This window comes from Tympanuchus pallidicinctus, unplaced genomic scaffold (genome assembly GCF_026119805.1).
Source record: "Tympanuchus pallidicinctus isolate F22 unplaced genomic scaffold, pur_lepc_1.0 scaffold3, whole genome shotgun sequence".
Taxonomy (NCBI): domain Eukaryota; kingdom Metazoa; phylum Chordata; class Aves; order Galliformes; family Phasianidae; genus Tympanuchus; species Tympanuchus pallidicinctus.
Window position 1 is genome coordinate 55339764 of NW_026294747.1, and position 17595 is coordinate 55357358.

At 45.1% G+C, this 17595-nt stretch overlaps 1 protein-coding gene across 19 annotated transcripts in view; it reads right to left on the reverse strand.

Moving 5' to 3' along the window:
- FBXO34 (F-box protein 34) overlaps window positions 1–17595 on the reverse strand; it is a 42067-nt gene that overhangs the window by 4113 nt on the left and 20359 nt on the right. For 5 of the 19 annotated variants that reach the window (XM_052696584.1, XM_052696579.1, XM_052696586.1 and 2 more), the window contains 2 exons: window positions 9660–9753; window positions 6971–7170 (listed from right to left, as the gene is read on the reverse strand). In XM_052696584.1, the coding sequence (XP_052552544.1) occupies window positions 6971–7047 (77 nt within the window). In that variant the 5' untranslated portion in view covers window positions 7048–7170; window positions 9660–9753. The other 14 variants (XM_052696588.1, XM_052696580.1, XM_052696587.1 and 11 more) reach the window with 10 other exon arrangements.

Genomic DNA, 17595 nt, shown 5'->3' on the forward strand with positions numbered 1-17595 from the left:
CACACAGCCCCATGCGTCAGCCAATGCAGTCCCTCCATAACTGCTGAGCAGCAGAATCACAAGTTGGAAAAGTCCCCCAAGATCCCCAACACAACCTCAGCCCACCATGCCCACGTCCCTCATGCTGCAGCTCCATGGCTCTGAGCGCCCCCAGGGACGGTGACCCCAGCACTCCATGGGCAGCTGTGCCACTGCAGCACTGCTCCTCCTGAGAGGAAACAGCCCCTAATATCCAACCTGAGCCTCCCCCAGTGCAACTCGAGGTCATTCCCTATCACTAGGAACCCAGCAAAAGAGCACAACGTGCTCAGCAACGAGCATCTCTTCCTTTTCAGTTTTACAGGCAGAACATGACGTCACCCTTGCAACCAGTGCTAATGTCACCTTCCCTTCAGCAACAGACTGTGGAGATAAGAGAGCTCCCACTTCTGCACACACACACACCCAGTTGCTGGGTTAATTCTCTCCCCATGCCTTCTGTGCTAATTCCAGCTCTTGCTGGAATTGGGTCACCTCCCAGTTCACTTTCCTCTGCAGAATGCAACTGAGCTATTTTGTTTCCCTTCTCAGTTGGATGCTAACAACTAAAATAACCTCATAAAAATAGAACTTTGGGGTGATTAAATAGAGGAGGAAGAGAGGATAGGAAATCAAGGCTGCTGCAAGTTTGCTCGAGCCTACTTTTCCACAATCCATAGCTGCTCAGTCAGGCCACCAACACACCTGGGTCAGTGTCCAGGCCAGAATCAAGGTGCAGGTGAAAGGCAGCAATCTTCCCTTCCCCACTCAGAAGGGCGTTTTGGAGGTGCTTCCAGGAGAAAAGCTGTGGTAGCTGCTCACAGCAGTACCCTGGGGGAAGAAAAGGTGAAGGCAATGCAACACACAGCTTTCCACCTTGAAATCCCAGGAGCTGGGAACGAAAGATCAGATTTCCTTGCTGAGTTTTCACGCCAGGGTGCTTGAAAGATGAGCTGAATTATGTGCTAAAAAGGCTTTCTTCGAACCATTTTCAGGAATCCAGCAGGACAAATCACTTCAACACCCTTCATTAAGGGAAAACTGTAAATGAAGGTGAGCTCAGGTATTACATGAATGAGAACAGGACTGAACTGGTTACCCAGCGGGCTCGGAGGACACGTTTAGCCAGCAAAGTTGGTTCAGCTGCTCACAGCTATTTCAGGTCTACGGAGAAAGACAAAGGATAAAGTTATGCCTCACCTACTATGGATTTCTCATTTAAGGTTATATTTCCTCCTGTGTTTCAGTTGGTCTCCAGCTAGGCCAACAATACCATTTAAGGTTGAAAAGTTACAATTTGCATAACAAAATTATGCCTTAGTCAGAAGTTTTACTGCCAGAATAATTGCCTCATTTGAATTCAGCATTCAGTTCATTGCACTGTTTTAATGGATCCAGATTTAAAGAAAACCTTCCTTTAATAGTTTCAGACAGCTACAGACAGCTCCATCTGAATGGCACTGCCACTTCCCTTCAAGTTTTCAGGCCAAGAGGAAGAGCTTTTAGTGGCAGATCTTACCTGAAAGCATCACTAAGAGAGAAGCAAATCCTCACCCCCACCACTGACACACTTTGCCATGAACATTCAAAATTCATCCTTCTTAAAGACGAAGAACATCTTCCCCATGCATCAGCAGCACGTTTCATTCCTAGCTCCAGGAATCAGAGCAAGGATTTCCAGCAGAAAATGCTCTGAACGCAAACCTGAGCCCAATCCTCTCCTCTCCCCCCAGTGCCCACCCTATTTCTGCACCACTGCAGTGCTGGCATGCAGAGAACTGTGGCAGCTGCAGGTTAAGTTTTTAAGTTTTTTAATAAACACCAAACATAACTGTTACAAGGTGAAGTCACTGACAATTCCCTGTCATACTTGAGAATAATTCTGTTTCTTTTCCCCTAGTCTGTAAGCCATCAAGCTTTCTCATTCTATCTTTAGAGACAGTGATTCTTCAGAACTTCATGGAATAAACATAAAAGATCCTCAATCCCACATGTGTGGTTTTGAAATGCTGATAAGAGAGAATTCTGCCAAGAGCCATCAGTGCTGAAACAACTGGCAGTGCTGCCTTCACACTGTTATTCCATCCTTAAGCCAACAAAGTGAGAGGACCAGGTTGTTTTTTGTTTTAATTTCTAATCAGCCATGTCTCAGGCACATAAAAACAGGATACTTACAGTTCTGGAATGACACTGCTGTTTTTACAAGTTTCAGTACAGCTCGTTGTCACTACAGTTGGCTCCTATGCTGGACTGGTGCATAAATGCAAGCCTTCATACATGCACACACCTCCCCTCTCTGTGTGGAAGGGAAGATCCATTAGCTACTGCACCAAGCCAACCAGAATCTTTCTGCATTTATACATCATCTACATCACAACGGCCTAAAAACCAAAGTATTTCCTTCAATAGAAACTGGAGGAAAAAAAATAATCAATACAAGAGGCTCTACTTTCACAACTCACAGAATTGCAGGGGTTGGGAGGGACCTCCAAAGACCAAGTCCAACCCCCCCACTACATCAGCACCCCACCACAGGTCGCACAGCTCAGTGCCCAGCCCTTGGCTACCTGCACAAAAGGAGACTCCACCAGCTCTCTGGGCAGCCTGTTCCAGCACTGCACCACTCTCACCATAAAGAAGTTCTAGATGATTTTGAAGGTCCCTTTCAAACCATTCTATGATTCTTTGTTCAACAAGACCAGACCCAGCACCAACCCAAAGTCCTTCCTGGGGTCTACAGAGAGCCTACAGATCCCATCCTGCGCCTCGATCAGGACTCCCAAAATGCCCTGTGAAGCACAAAGATTTCCTCTGGCCAGCAAAAACAACAAAACCAACTATGCTCTCAAACAGCACGTTCACACCGTATGTTTTCTGGGCAAAGCACCAGAAGGTTTTATTAAGAAGAATATTTCAATCAAAACCCCAACAGTTCCCCTAGAAGTTCTGTAAGCACTCCAGTAGGCAAGATTTCCTAGCGCTGCTGACTCCGTGTGCAACTCTGAAAAACCCCTCAGGACACACAAACACAAGGCACCAGCCAGAAAAAAAAAGGCAGCAGCAATGAAAAGCCACACCAAGAGCAACCTCTGGCAGGGCACATCTCTTCCCTGGCATCCCATCTCTCTTATGGGAAACTTTGCTCCTCTGCAAAGAACACTGACAATTACCAAGGACTGAGCACTGCACGTCAGTTCAACCACGGTCAACCACTTGTTATTTCTGGAAGTGCTCAGTGGCTGCAATCTCCAGTACCACTTCCATCCCCTTTGCACTGCTGGGGCAGGCAGAGCAGACAGAGAGCTGCTTCAAAGGCATTCTGCAGATCCTGCTGCGGTGGGAAAGTCCCAGCTAAGAGCCAGGGTGGACGACACTCTGCTACTCACTGAAGCTTGTTCTGGTGCATGGCAAGCATCCAAGCCTGGAGAGAGGTGGGTTGGGAAGCACGGTGCTCCAGAGCAGGGGCTGGTGGGACTGTAGCAGCTGTGGAGGCATCTGGTTTCTTGAAAAAAACACTCCCTTGCAGCACTACCTTCAGACTGAAGCAATTGCTCCCAATCCCTTTGTGCCTGCCTAACTGCAACACAGCATGGCCTGGGTTGCACAGGAGCACAGTGATCATCCAGCTCCAACCCCCTGCTGGGTGCAGGTCACCAACCAGCAGCCCAGGCTGCCCAGAGCCACATCCAGCCTGGCCTTGAATGCCTGCAGGGGTAGGAACAGAGAACAAGCAAGGAGTATCACAGACCACGCAGCTAAACAGGTCTTTTCACAAGACTTGCCAGTGTTTTGGATGTAGGTCGCTCTGAATGTACTGCCTCCTATTTATTTCCATGGAAACTCCAAGAGATACAAAGAGCACACTAACACTATGTGATAGAACAAATTCTCAGCTACAAAACACTGTTTTTCAATGCAGTCACCACCATAAGCTCTGCAGGTTTGCCAACGATGCACAAGATCCAGAACCAGCAGAGGTGACCCACTGTCACTGCTGCCACATCCACTGTTTGGTCTCCAAATAGTTTGGTTGTGGATGCCCCATCCCTGCAGGCATTCAAGGCCAGGCTGGATGTGGCTCTGGGCAGCCTGGGCTGCTGGTTGGTGACCTGCACACAGCAGGGGGTTGGAGCTGGATGAGCACTGTGCTCCTTTATGGCTCCATAAACATTCACTGATGAATGTCAGTGGGTGCCATTATTTCTGCATGGAGGAATTCAATGACACACCTTGGCTTCACACTCACTTCTGTGTCAGATGCCATTTCATCAGGCTGCCCCTCCACTGCCCATCTGCCAACAAAATTTAACAGAATATTGGTTGAAAGGTTCAATCTCTACTGCCATACCATCAATTTCCACCTGCAATGTTGTGGGTCAACACAAGAAAAATAGGATGCATTGCTCTGGGAACAGCCATTGTATGAAGGCACTTACCAGATGACATACAATCAATTATTCATTGGAGCCTCAGGAAGCTCAGATCTCTGTTCCCTACTTTCCAATCACACCACAGATGACACAGGGATGACAGAAAGAGAGAAGACAACAACTGAAAGAGCTGGAATTCAGAGTCATCTCCAAAAGCATCTCCAAAGGCATTCAGCACAACGATGATGGCAGAGCAAGCATCCCAGACAGACATTCCCTAACTTTACAGAAACTCTGATGCTTCCTTTTGGAAGCATTATCTTTCCACAATGTTCATCCCCTTTTTTATTAATTACAACTGGACCAAGGTCGTTTTTAATACAATGGGGTAAGAAGTTTCATCAGGTAGTTAAACCAGCAGTGACACTATTCAGACTTTAGTACATACAGAATGCACACGTGAAAGGCTGTAGGAATTAACCTTAGACTGAACTATCATTAAGAAACACAGGAGCTCAAAAGGAAGGATAAGCAGAAACAGAAGGAAAGTCACCAGTTTGTTCTTTGAAAGTCAAGCCTTAAAGGATCCAGTTCATGAAGCTGGCCACACTGTGGTATAGAAGATTTCTCTGCAGACAGAGTGACCCAAGAGGCATTCTTCCAGGAGTCAAAAGGTGTTCTCATTATAATGAACACATCCCAACTAAGAAAAACTCCAACTGAACACGTTTCTTCTTCAGGAAGGATACAAGAAGTAGCCATAGGTTTCAAGTCTTCAGATCAATACTGCCTGGAATGCAGTGCTGCATTGGAGAAAGACTGTGGCATCTCCAGGCCTGCTGGTCTTACTTTGGTGTAAAACAGTGCTTTGAAAGAAAAGGGGATTACAAAGACATGGGGAACAGGGAAAAGAAATAATACAAGATGTCAGACCAATCTGAAGGTTTTCAGAAGAAGAGCTTTCTTGAAAAACACTCTGATGTGGTTTATTCATATGGTCTCAGGAGGCACACGAAGATCTACTGGGTAAGACAGATTTGACAAAAAACTGTTGAAAGGCACAAAGAAACTGTCTTAACAGCAGAGAGCCCCAGGTGATGAACAATAAAACACCAGCCTCAAAACCAAACACACTCCTCAAGAATCAGCCTGGAGAACCACTGGTTTTTCTTACAAACGGCCTCAACAACAAAGCTACAGAAATGAAAGGCAAAGCCAACAGGGATGAGGTGCAAAGCACTTGGTTAACAGAAACAGGGCAAAATTCTGAAGTACAGATGGTGATACAGCAGAAGGCTGAACACCAAGAAGCACAGTTTTCACTGAAAAAGGTGCTGCAAAGACACATCCATGACACAGAGGCAAATGAAGGCAGATCTGTGACACTGAAAAGCACTCCTATAAGGTCTCCCTTGGAAGTCAGCACACAGTTATTGTCACGGCTCAGAGGAGATTTACCTAGACTAAGAACAGGCACTGTTCAGTAAGCTACTAGAAAGCACGGGGCCACTGGGCACAGCAAAACATAGGTGAGGGGATACAGCTGCAGTTTACAGAACACAGCAAAAAAGGTAATACTGAAAACGAGAGGAGGTCCTTATACAAAATAGGTAACACCACCAGCTCAAATTAAGCTGGCATGAACATTCGTTCCGGGGATCGAAACGTTCCTAACTGCACAGTCAGAGCTGTCAGCTTCAGTAATGGTTTAATCTATGGGAGAAGAAAAGACAGAAGTCCAGCCTAAAAACAAGTTCACCCAAAGGATTACGAGACACTCCTTGGGAAAGCAAGGAGCTGGGCAACCAAGGGAGTCCTTTCCAGCCCTAAATTACTATGAGACTAACATAGCAAGTATGTGTTGCCTACACAACCACAAGGAACAAAGGTTAAAGTTTACTTTAAACCCACATGAATTTTGGAAATGAGAAAGCTGCCTCTCTTCCTTCAGATTGAGGAAGTCTAAGAGTCTTGGTTTCAAAGGAGATACGTATTTTTCTGTTGTTCAAACTGGCATGTTCTTCCATTTGCATAAGCACAAGTTGTTCTGTACGGCGTTCCTATAACAAGGCACAGTGAGAGGCGTTCACTTCATTGTCACATAAGCACAAGTGTTTGAAATCAGTGGTGCATTTCTTCTTAGCAAGAGACACAGGAGAAGGAGCAATACAAAACCTCAGATTAAGCCAATCCAGTTACTTACTCCATAGTAAGACAAACCACAACAATGACTGCCAGCATTTCCACTGGCTGTAAGCTGACTGCATATTTTAAAGCCTACTGTGACGAGCTACTCTCCACAATACTTCAAAGCCACATTCCCAAATTAATTTACAGCTGTTACTAAAAAGAATTATAATAATCAAAGGTTTCTCCAAGTACAGTACCACCTGTAGTTGTCATTATCAAACAACAGTGTCAAAGAACATTTCTGCCCTCAAGCCATCACATTTTAGTTAAAGGCTATCAGAAAGTAAGGATTGAGACCAACTAAGTGACACACAAGACGATAAGAAAGCAAGGAGAAGGCCAAATGGGTGCTACATGTTTAGCTAAAGGCAGGCCAGCTGCTCTGCTCGTACCGTTTGACTTGATGGAAGGTAGAAGATGCAGAATTCAGTGGTTCCCTGTGGAGGCCAGCTCTGCAGGAACTCTTCATCGTAACTCCCCCTCCAGCTAAGGCACGCCGTCACAGCCAGTCCATCCTGGTTCACATGCAAGGCTCCCTCCTCAGCTCTCCTCGCCCTGCACAGAGCTTCACAGTGTCTCTCCCACCTAGAAACTGAATAAACATGAGAAAAGTAGCATCATGTCAGAGTACAGCAGGGCACAGATATCGGGACAAGGATCCCTTCCCAAAAGAAGGTGAAGAAGGATAGAAAATACGCATAGATATAAATACTCCACTACACATCGTAGATATTCTGCGTATACACAAACACACACCACACAGACATGTCCACACACATAAATATAAACAGAACTTATAAATATATAAAGAACTTATACAACATCATGCCATTACTGCAGCTGGAGTTTCTGAACACCGTTAAAACAGAAATGAAAACCCCAACATCACGTATGCTGCTGTGCTTATATGCAGCTCCAGCCCTACCTGGGTACCTCCCATGGGACACGTTGTCCTCCAAGCTCCATGCAAACCACACACGCAAGCCCTTTCCTCTTGTTAGCACAGCATCAGGCCAGCAGTAAGATCTGATGCTGCCAGACGAGTTACGTTAGCGTTCTAATCAAAGTAATGTGTCCCCTTCATAGAGAACAAAATAAACATGCCACCACCAAGCTCCAAACCTTCTCCAAACTGCCCTGTCTTTGCATCACGCACAGATAAGGCAGCAGATTTCACCAAAACAAAGCTGTTCTGTATCTCACTTGCCTTCTATGCCTTGTCCTTGGAGCTGACCTGGCAGCGGTGCTGCAGCACGCTTTGACAGAGGAAGAACAACCACCACCAAATTGGAACATGAAACGTGTGACGCAGTTCAGGTGCCCTGGAAAAACTTGAATATTCAAGCCTGAGTTGCTGGTAGACTGCTTTAGTGATTGCTTCCTTCCACCTCTCTGATTGACTACGCACAGCAATGCCGTAACGCAGAACACTAACGATAAAGCTGTGGCCTCACAGTATTTGGGATTCAGTGCAGGTTGTTCTCAGCTCCAAGATGAGAGCCTCTCCCATCACCTTCTGCCCAGTGAGGTTCTGAATGCCCCCTCCCTGGAGGTGTTCAAGACCAGGCTGGATGGGGCTGTGAGCAGCCTGCTCTAGAGGGAGGTGTCCCTGCTATAGCAGGGGGCTGGAACTGGATGGTCTTAAAGCTCCCTTCCACCCCAAACCATTCTGTGATTCTATGATGATTCTGCAACACCTGGGGACTTCAGAGCAGCACCCACCTTTGCACTGTGCAAATCAATGTGGCTTACATCTCAGTGCTGCCACTGAATGCTCCTGGCCTGGGAAGCCCTCTCCAACTTTGCAGCCAAGCTCGGCGAAAGCGGTTAAGGATGATTTTCTCAGCAGAGAGAGAGAGAAGTTGGTTTACATCCAGCTAGAGTTGTGTGTTAAAGGAATTTCACGATTCCTCCAGTGATGGGAAATGAGAGGTTAATCATTCACCCATGTTTGAGTAACCAGGAGCCTAAAATAATACATAAAATATTATACAAATACATTCCAGCCCCTCACGAAGAAGTCTCTGCTGAGCTCTACACAATGCAAAGAAACACACTGAACTGAGAAGACAGAGGCATTGCACAGGCAGAGCTGGAAGGTGAGAGTGTGCCCTCTGCTCCACAAGATCAGAAAGACCAGCAGACAGAAGACATGGTTAAGAGCTACATGCATCACAGCTTTGTACTTAAACACCATCCTCACTAAACTACCCAGAGCCTGCAACAAGGACCTACCTGCACAAGTGAAATCTGAGCACCAAAAAGAAAAATCAGGCATTTGGGATGTTTTTAGAAAATACATTTCTATAAACGTATGCCCACTGCTTTATGAAAAATGAGAAGTTCAACAAAATCATTCCTTTCCCAGGAACCACCAGTAAGAGGCATTGAAATTCTGACTTCTATCCAAGCTTTTGTCTGGCTTCGCCTTCTGGCTTTACTGACACCAGCATTTCAGACTCAGCAGGAACTGTATCACAGAAACATTATTATATCCACACCCAAATAAATGCAAACATACAGTTTTAAGAATGCCAGTCACTTTTTCACTAGCTTAAACCCTGTTGATGTACTCCTGGTTGAGAGCACCGTGTGTTTTGTTGCAGTCCTGCTGCTTCATAAATCAAGACGTAAAAAGAGAAACTGAGAAGTGATTAAAAAAAAAAAAAGATAGCTAAAAGATAAGGAAAAAAATCTCATTTATAGCAGAGCCTGAAAAGCAAAAACATCATGCAAATTCACTCCAGTTGGGGTAGGCACAACCCCAATCCAAGCACAGGTATTGTATCATGGGATGCCATGCATTTAAAGAAGGGCCTAGCACCTTCTAGAGGAAGGCAAAAGCTGACAAAATCCATACAGACAAGTTCACAGTGCAGCCCAGATGAAAACACAGCTCCATACAAAGCATGCTTTTTCCCCTTCTTTAGCTGCTGGTCTATAGAAAAGAGCTGAAATAGACTATTAATGGCAGCAACCTACTGACAAATTCCCACTGTGTGAGTACTAAAAAGCTGTGCTTGTGAATTAAAAAAAAAAAGGAGAAATAATCAGCATCCAAGCCAGCACAGAGATACTTACTGCCTCTTAGCTACCACAGCATTTCTTAACAGAGGCTGATCCTTATCAGGAGATGCTTCCCTTCCTTGCTTAGTTTTGCAGAGTTGAGTGCAGCCTGAAAATCAAAATGCAGATGCACAGAGAAACAGAACAGAAAGAGGAAAATAAGAAACTAATCTTCTAGCTCTCCCTTCCTGAAACCGCCCCCAAACATATGCCTGGATGCATCAGATGTGGGAAGGACTCAGATCTTGGCAGCAGGAAGCATCACACTCTCAGCAGCGGACAGCAGATTGCTGGATGGTCTCACCAAACTCCCTACCTTACCATCATTTCTGAACTGCTCCTGCAGTATTAAATAGCATGGAATCAGGGAGAAATGATCCTTGAGGTCCCTTCCAACCCAGGTGATTCTGTGATTCTGTGTGATTCTGTGAAATTGTCTGTGCAGCAATACACCACAGCTTTTGTTATTTACAGGCATTGCAGCAGTTAAAGCTTTACTGCAGGCCCAGCGTGTTTCAGCAGCACCAGTAACTGCTGAAGTGTTCCAAAGGATGGGCTCGCTCCTTGAGAACATTTGCTTTCTAGGAAGGAGGCAGTGGCACAGGGACTGGCTCTGAGCAGAACCCCCGCCGTTGCTAAGAGCAGAACAGCCTCTGCCAGCCTGAGCAGCCCACCTCCAGACAGGGACTGGCTCTGGGATGCCCTCCAGCCACACAGCATCGTGGCACTGGCTCAGCTGGGCAACAACCAGCATGCTCAGGAGGCAGGAGGAAGCAAAGGCAAGTCTTTCAAAAGAAACTCAGAAGAGTTAACACAGATACAGTCATCAGAAGGGACTTTAACCATCGCTGAGGCCTTATAATACAGAGCTTTGTTTGGTCTATACCAAGCAGCCAGCGACAGCTCCTGCATCCCAATGTTTCTGCTTTTTCATCCAATGCAGCCAGAATCTGGGATTCTGCACAGTGGATTCAACATATGCACTTCTAGCTCCTCTTTAATCATAGCTTCTTTCTAAAGCCACTCCTTGAAGCATACCGTGAAAGGTGCCTGCCCTCAAAGGGGTTTTTATATTCCTTCCAGTCAATGGAAATAAACTTTTGAACACACAACATGTAGTGTTTCACTTGTAAGAGGAGAACAAGCACGTGAGCTCCAAAGCCCTGAAGCTGGATTGCTCACTGCTGTCAAACGTCAGAACTTGAAGTCACCATCCCTAGAGATGAAAGGTGGAGATGTGGCACTGAAGGACAGCTTGGTGGGGCACAGTGGTGAGAGACTGGCAGCTGAACTAACTGATGATGGTCTTTTCCAATGCTAATGATTCTATACCTTCTGCATTATCAAGTCCTCATTGTAATGAAGCACCACAGGGAGAGCCTGTCTCCCTTTCCAAGATCATGTCAATAAAGAATGAAAGGTTTTCAACTTACAGCTCCGGTGTTTTCCCCTCTTCAGGTGTGCTTGGTGTTGGAATGAACTAGCTATCCCCTTTCCACTCAAAAGGGAAAATCTCAAAAGGGAAGAAGAAAACAAGCTCCACTGCACCTTACTGATGCTCCGTTTTTGTACTGGAAACGATCACAAAATGTTTCACTTGTTCAACTATTCCTGAAAGGCTTCAGCTGTCTTGCTCTATTTGGTTAGGGATGTTATCTGTTGCTCAACTGGGAAGAACTGGCTTACTGGATTTGTTCTGCTCGACCCAAGAGAAGAACAAAACAAGCATAAATCCATTATTTGTCAATTCTGCTGCAGCGCTGATGACAAACACACAGATCACACATTACTTCACTCTCTAGAAAGCAACCACCTCCTTTGGCACTAACTGTCACTGCTTAACCCATGCTGTGTCCCGAATGATAAGCAGAGGGTAGCTGAGCACTGTTGCTACAGCTGCTGTGCTCTTGGGTTACTAGGTATGGGTAAAGACACTGCAGTGCATTTAGGGCCACGTGATCCATGAGCCACAGCTGAATTATTCAGCATATAAAACTAGATTTGTTTTGCCATGCAGATTGTGAATTAATGGAAGCTCAGCTGAATGGCTACTTTCTTGGGGCGAGGGGAAGGAGAAAGCTTCCAGAAGCCTTCCTATTATAGAAGCAATAGAGCTAGTTCCAAAAATAGTAGGCAAGCACTCCAAGAGCTCTGGAGACGTCGTGCCCTGGTTTTATGAGGCTGAAGCCTCACTCAATTGCTCCTCTACATGCAGAGGATGCTGGAAACGTCTGAAAGATGCAGAAATGACATTAAATTGGGAGTTTCAGGACAAACACCAGAGAGAAATCTAGACAGTCTAGATGAAAGAGATCAACCTGAATACCAACAGGGAGCAACCTGTCCCACTTTAGAGAGAAACAGATAAAACCAGAAAGCAGAATCCTATCTTTCCTCAGGAACACAATGTTAGTTTGCTAAAGATCATGATTATTAGAACAGTGATGTTGCAGATTGAGATTGTCAACAGCAATTGCATCACTCTGTTTTGCTTTTTGGATATTAGGGACCCTGGCTAGAGAGGTTCACTTGACTCATTTTGGCACGCATTTGGTAGATGTGTTTTTGCTGCAACAGCTAATAAATAGTCCATCACATGGCCTGGCTGACAGTAATCATGCACTGGTTAGCCAGCAATGGTTTGTTAGTGATCCAACAGGACAGCATAACCTACTCTAATTCTTAATTTTCAGTTTCTTTGTCCGTTTTGCAGCAGCACTTACACTACAATGAGAATAAACTACTTTGCAGTACTCCTCTTACTACAGATGTAACTCTGCACCTTTGTACTCCAGCACAGGACTACTTTTCTATTGGCACATCCTGAAATAGCATCAGGAAACAAATCCTCCACTTGACGCTCTAAGATAAAGTCTCCCCACAGCACAGCACACAGTGCATAGTGCTAAATAAGGTATTAAATGCTTCTAAAGCCACTAGATAGGCAAACACAGTTCCTTCTTGCAAGCTTTGTTAATGAAGAGAACCCCACAGTAAGTGACTTGGTATTAATCACTGTATTTATCAGCTTTGATGTTTGCTGAATATGGCTCCTTCTGGCGTGGACGAGCCTTTGGGATGACAGCTGTGCTCTGATGCAGACTGCCCCAAATGCTGTGTGCACAAATCCAGCCCCAGCAGCTCAGCAGGGCAAGCTGCAAGTGATTTTTGTTCCTTTCTGCAGAATCCCTCCCCTTAACCAAAGGGCTATGCAGCAGATTTCTCTGTCCTGTATCTTTCCCAGCAAAATCCAGTCTTTGAAAAAATAAAAGTGGATCCATTCATCATCCAACTCATAGGAGAGCTGTCAACTTACAGTATTCACTTGCATTCCAAAAGCATCCCAATTTTTCTCAGTGGGCTCCAAAACCACACTCAGCAACTGGAAGCCCTGCTAGAGCAAGGGAAATAGTAGGTTAAAGATGACAGTGCTCACAGAAAAGTGCTTTATAAGTAACTGTGACATTTCTGTGCAGTATTTCTGTACTTGAAAATACCCATTTTTTGTAGTATATTCCTGAATCCAGCCTGTTTTCATATATGGGTATCCCAGGCTGGATGTGGCTCTGGGCAGCCTCGTCTGGTAGGTGGTGACCCTGCACACAGCAGGGGGATGAAACCTGATGATCATTCTGGGCCTTTTCAATCCAGGCCATTCTATCTTGGAACAAATTTGCACCCATGTGCCCCATGATTCGTCAGGAAATCTTAAGATCCTTTCAGATTTTCATTTGCTGCTGTGTAAGCCTGCCGACGGCCAAACTTCATACATTTATAGAAAACTATCTTTCATCTTGCCAGGGTAACATAAAACACTGAACTATGAAATGTGCAGTTTCCATGTCAGCAGCTTTCCACACTTAGGAAAGCAGTTAAACTAAGTACACCCAACTTCAGAGCAGCTGACACTCCATAGGAAGCTCAAACGCTTTTGCACCTAACATTTCATTGCTCAAGGCACCATTAGTTCTACTGAGGACAGCAAACTTTCAACAGAACAGATTTGTTAAGAGCATTTAGAAACAACCCACCCACAAACAGCACACCACCACCTACACCCTCTCAACAAGCATTGGATTCACTCCTTTCCAGAGGTATCTTTCTTAACAAAAAGAAGTTCAGGAAGAACAAGTTGCAATTTCTGACCGAAAAAATAAACTGCTCATTAACATGAGGTTCTAACATGGTCTACAGATGCACTAACGAAAAGAAAATGCTGTTCTGATATGTAACTTGTTTCAGGTGTATAGCTAGCACTATGCCACAAAACATACCCTAAAACTCAGAACATTTTCAGAGCATTAACTCCAAAGCAGCCTGGTCTTATACACCTGCCAGCTATGCAATCTGGGCAGCAACAAGGCACAACACATCCAACTCTGAACTGATGCATTTGCCTACACCCAAGTAACAGCTCTCAGAGAGAACACAGCCTGGATTTTGAACAGAGGCTGTTTCTATCAGTTAATCTCATGCCACTATTCCCCAAAACTCTTCACTGTGCTCCACTTAAAGGATCTCAACTCTACCCCAGCTGATCTGAGAACCCACCAACCTGTAATGAAAACAACTTCAAACTGTTATCGTTTCCTTCACTGCTTGTATCAGATGAAGATGGCAAGGTGGGAGGGACAGCTGGGGTGCTCTGTGTGGGACACAGCCAGCTCCACGATGCCTCCATACAGGGCACTGCCCAACAAGTGGCACTTCCAGGAGAATATACTGAAGAACGGGCAAAAAACACCAAAAGGAAGGGGGGGAAAACACAAAGATTAGAGAATGAATGCCTGTACCTCCTAACAGCGTGAGGTTGAGCATGGGAAAAGGGAAAGGCATTCGTTTAACATTTCTCTTTCTGTTGCTAGCTCCTTACATCTATTTGAACCAGGAACAATTTAATATCCCCCCACACCAATAGGCTTTGCCCAGAACAGGAGCTGTGAAGCAAAGCCCCCAGGTTTTCCAGACCCACAAGCAATGAAATTCAGGAAGATGATCTGGAGAGCAGCATCAGGATGCAGGCATGTTTCTCACTGCTCAACTGCTTCAAGAGTGCAAAACAAAGCGTGGTCAAGGAGACCAGAAAAGCCTTGGAGAGCCCAAAAGCACAGGCACACCACCAGTGACATGCTAAGGCTACAGATGACGACAGAAGAGCAATAGCATGTGCTAAAACTCAAAGTATGTGCTTGTTGGGTTTTTCAACAAATTCTTCAAAGAAGAATACACATGAAACATCTTCTACTGAAATAACTCAGCTATGGATAAGCTTGTTTTCTTGGCAAGTAAATGGCAGTACAGACCAGCATTAAACACAGTGTTTCTGGATGACTGCTTCAAAAGGCTGTTGAAATATCCAAGCTAATTCTGAAACCTACCAATCCTGTGGATCTTCAGATATTTTGTTACATTTTAAAGGCTTTTTCCATTAATAACTCAAGAGTTCCTTGATGCAAAAAATAGTTTCCCCATTCTTCAGAGCCCTGCAGTCAAAACGCCTTGCAACACAATTAAATTTTTAGAAATTCTAAGCATAGCACAAATTCTGCCATGAATTCTTTTTTGAAAGGAACTAAAAATAGCATCTGCATTTTGGTATAGGTTGTGCATATTCAATTACCTCGTTAACTGCGAGGAGCTGTGCTGCACATCTCTCACTTCTCACCCTCATCTTCAACATCCAGCGACCTGTACCTGCACTTGAAGGCTTGTTAATGTGAAAGTATCTTCATCAGCAAGAGGAACAAGGAAAAGCATGCTCTTATATAGCTCAGTGCTCCCCCCCCAGTACCAACAGAATCCTAGAATGGCCTGGGTTGCAAAGGAGCACAGTGCTCATCCAGCTCCAACCCCTGCTGTGTGCAGGTCACCAACCTGCAGCCCAGGCTGCCCAGAGCCACATCCAGCCTGGCCTTGAATGCCTGCAGGGATGGGGCATCCACAGCCTCCTTGGGCAACCTGTGCCAGTGCCTCACCACCCTCTGGGGGAAAAACTTCCTCCTAAAATAATCCTGTTTTTCAAGGTCCCACCTCTAGGACAGAACATTAGAAATGCAAATGAAAATAAGGAAACAAATCAGCAGGAGATCAGAAAAGACAGAAAAACAGAGCACCCCAAACTGTTTTTTCTGCAGAAGGGTGATTTAACTGCACCAGATATCAGGCTGGGGACTGTTAGTTTGCTGTGAAACCACTCAGCACATTTTTAGGCTTCCCAGCAGAGCAGCTGTTGTGGTGCTCGCAACAGAAGAACATAACCTTGCAAATTAAACATGCCAGCTCCAGAGGTCCTGCTCATTGCACTGCCTTTTGTCAACACGTTGCTACCAAAACCCTTCCCTGCAAGCCAGCTGCATTCTGCTAGCCTGAGAACTGAATTACCAAAGTAATAACCAAGCTGTATCAGCTGCATCTCTCAGCGTTTAACATCTCGGACTAATTTTCTGTGAGCCTGCAGGAAATAGTTTCTAACAGCTCCCTCAAGAAAATAAGCTACAAGCTGGAGTTGGTGTGGGTTGTTTTTTTTTCCCCATTCTGAGCCATCTCTGCACTATTTCATAGCTCTGATAATTGTACCACTGACTAACCTCCAACTGGGAATAACTGTTTTTATCATCACTATTAAAAACAGTCCCTCACACTGTTAGGAATCTGGAAAGTCACTGTAGCTGCATCCCACCCTTCAGCCTCTCAAAACACTACAGAGCAATGAAAATATGTGCTGAAACCAGAGGATCCCTGTGCTGAGCACCTCCTGTAATTTGGGGGTAATTACAGCTGCTTCTCAGAGAAGGCAGCCGTGGAAATTTGATTATTGATTTTAGAGGGGCAAACGATGTGAGATCTCATAAAGGAAGAGTGAACTTTTAATGTTTCATACTGGACTGGGGAAGTTGAATTATTTTCAGAAGTGCAAGGTGGGTGCTATCAAACCTCACACATTCACCTAACCTCACAGCTGATGGTTGGTTTGGGTTTCAAAGCGTGAGATCCATCTGCAGTTCTCATCTCCTGATCCCACACTTCCTTGGTTTTTACAGACTGATGGCATTCAGAGAAGCTGCGAGATGCAAGAAAAAAAAACCACAAAACAAAACAACAGCATCAAGAACAGCAGATTTCAAAAACAGCTTTTAATTATTTGAAGGTGCAGCTGCCAAGCAGACAGCAGAGGCTGTGCATCACGTACAGACAGGGAAGTTCCCATGGGCTTATTCCTCAGCCAATTACAGCGGATTAACCTATTAGTAAGAGTAAAATATTTCTGTTTGGACTCAAATTTCAGTGACCTGAAAAAAATCCCTGCCACTCACAGTCTGACACGCAGGATCAGCAGTCTGTTATATCACACTTCCAGTCATCACTGCCCATAAACACACCCTACAGGAGACCCCTCCCTCTTGTTTAATGCATCTTCTGTCATCAGTTCCCTCACGGAGATTAACGTTCTGCTTCAACTACCATTTATATACCTGTTAAAATCAGTGCCAGTATTAAAGAGCAGCACCAAGTGCCCCTCAACCTTTATGCATCCCCTCACACAACCCCCCAGATGCTTCATATTACACACTTCTGCCTCTGTGCCATGTCCTTGTCCAACATCTGTCAAACAGCAAAGCATCGCCGCAGAGCAGAGCAGCTTTCCAGGATCCCTGTGCTCAACACTGGGTGTGCCTACTTTTGTTTGGTATCAAGTTCATTCTGCTGGCTCCCTTACATGGATAGTTAAGCTTTTCCCCCACCTCCAAAAACATCTGTTCTTTTTCTAAGTTCTCCAGACTTCCTTCCCTTTGACCGTATCACAAAGACTCTCTTTTTAGCAGGGCTGCCTTCTTGATAGCCCATCACCATTATCTTGTTGTTCATTGCCAAGCCATGCAGAACACTAAATCTTGCCGAGCTTCCAGCCCTTTCAGCTCCAGGCCAGGCACCAAAATTCAAGCATTCTGAT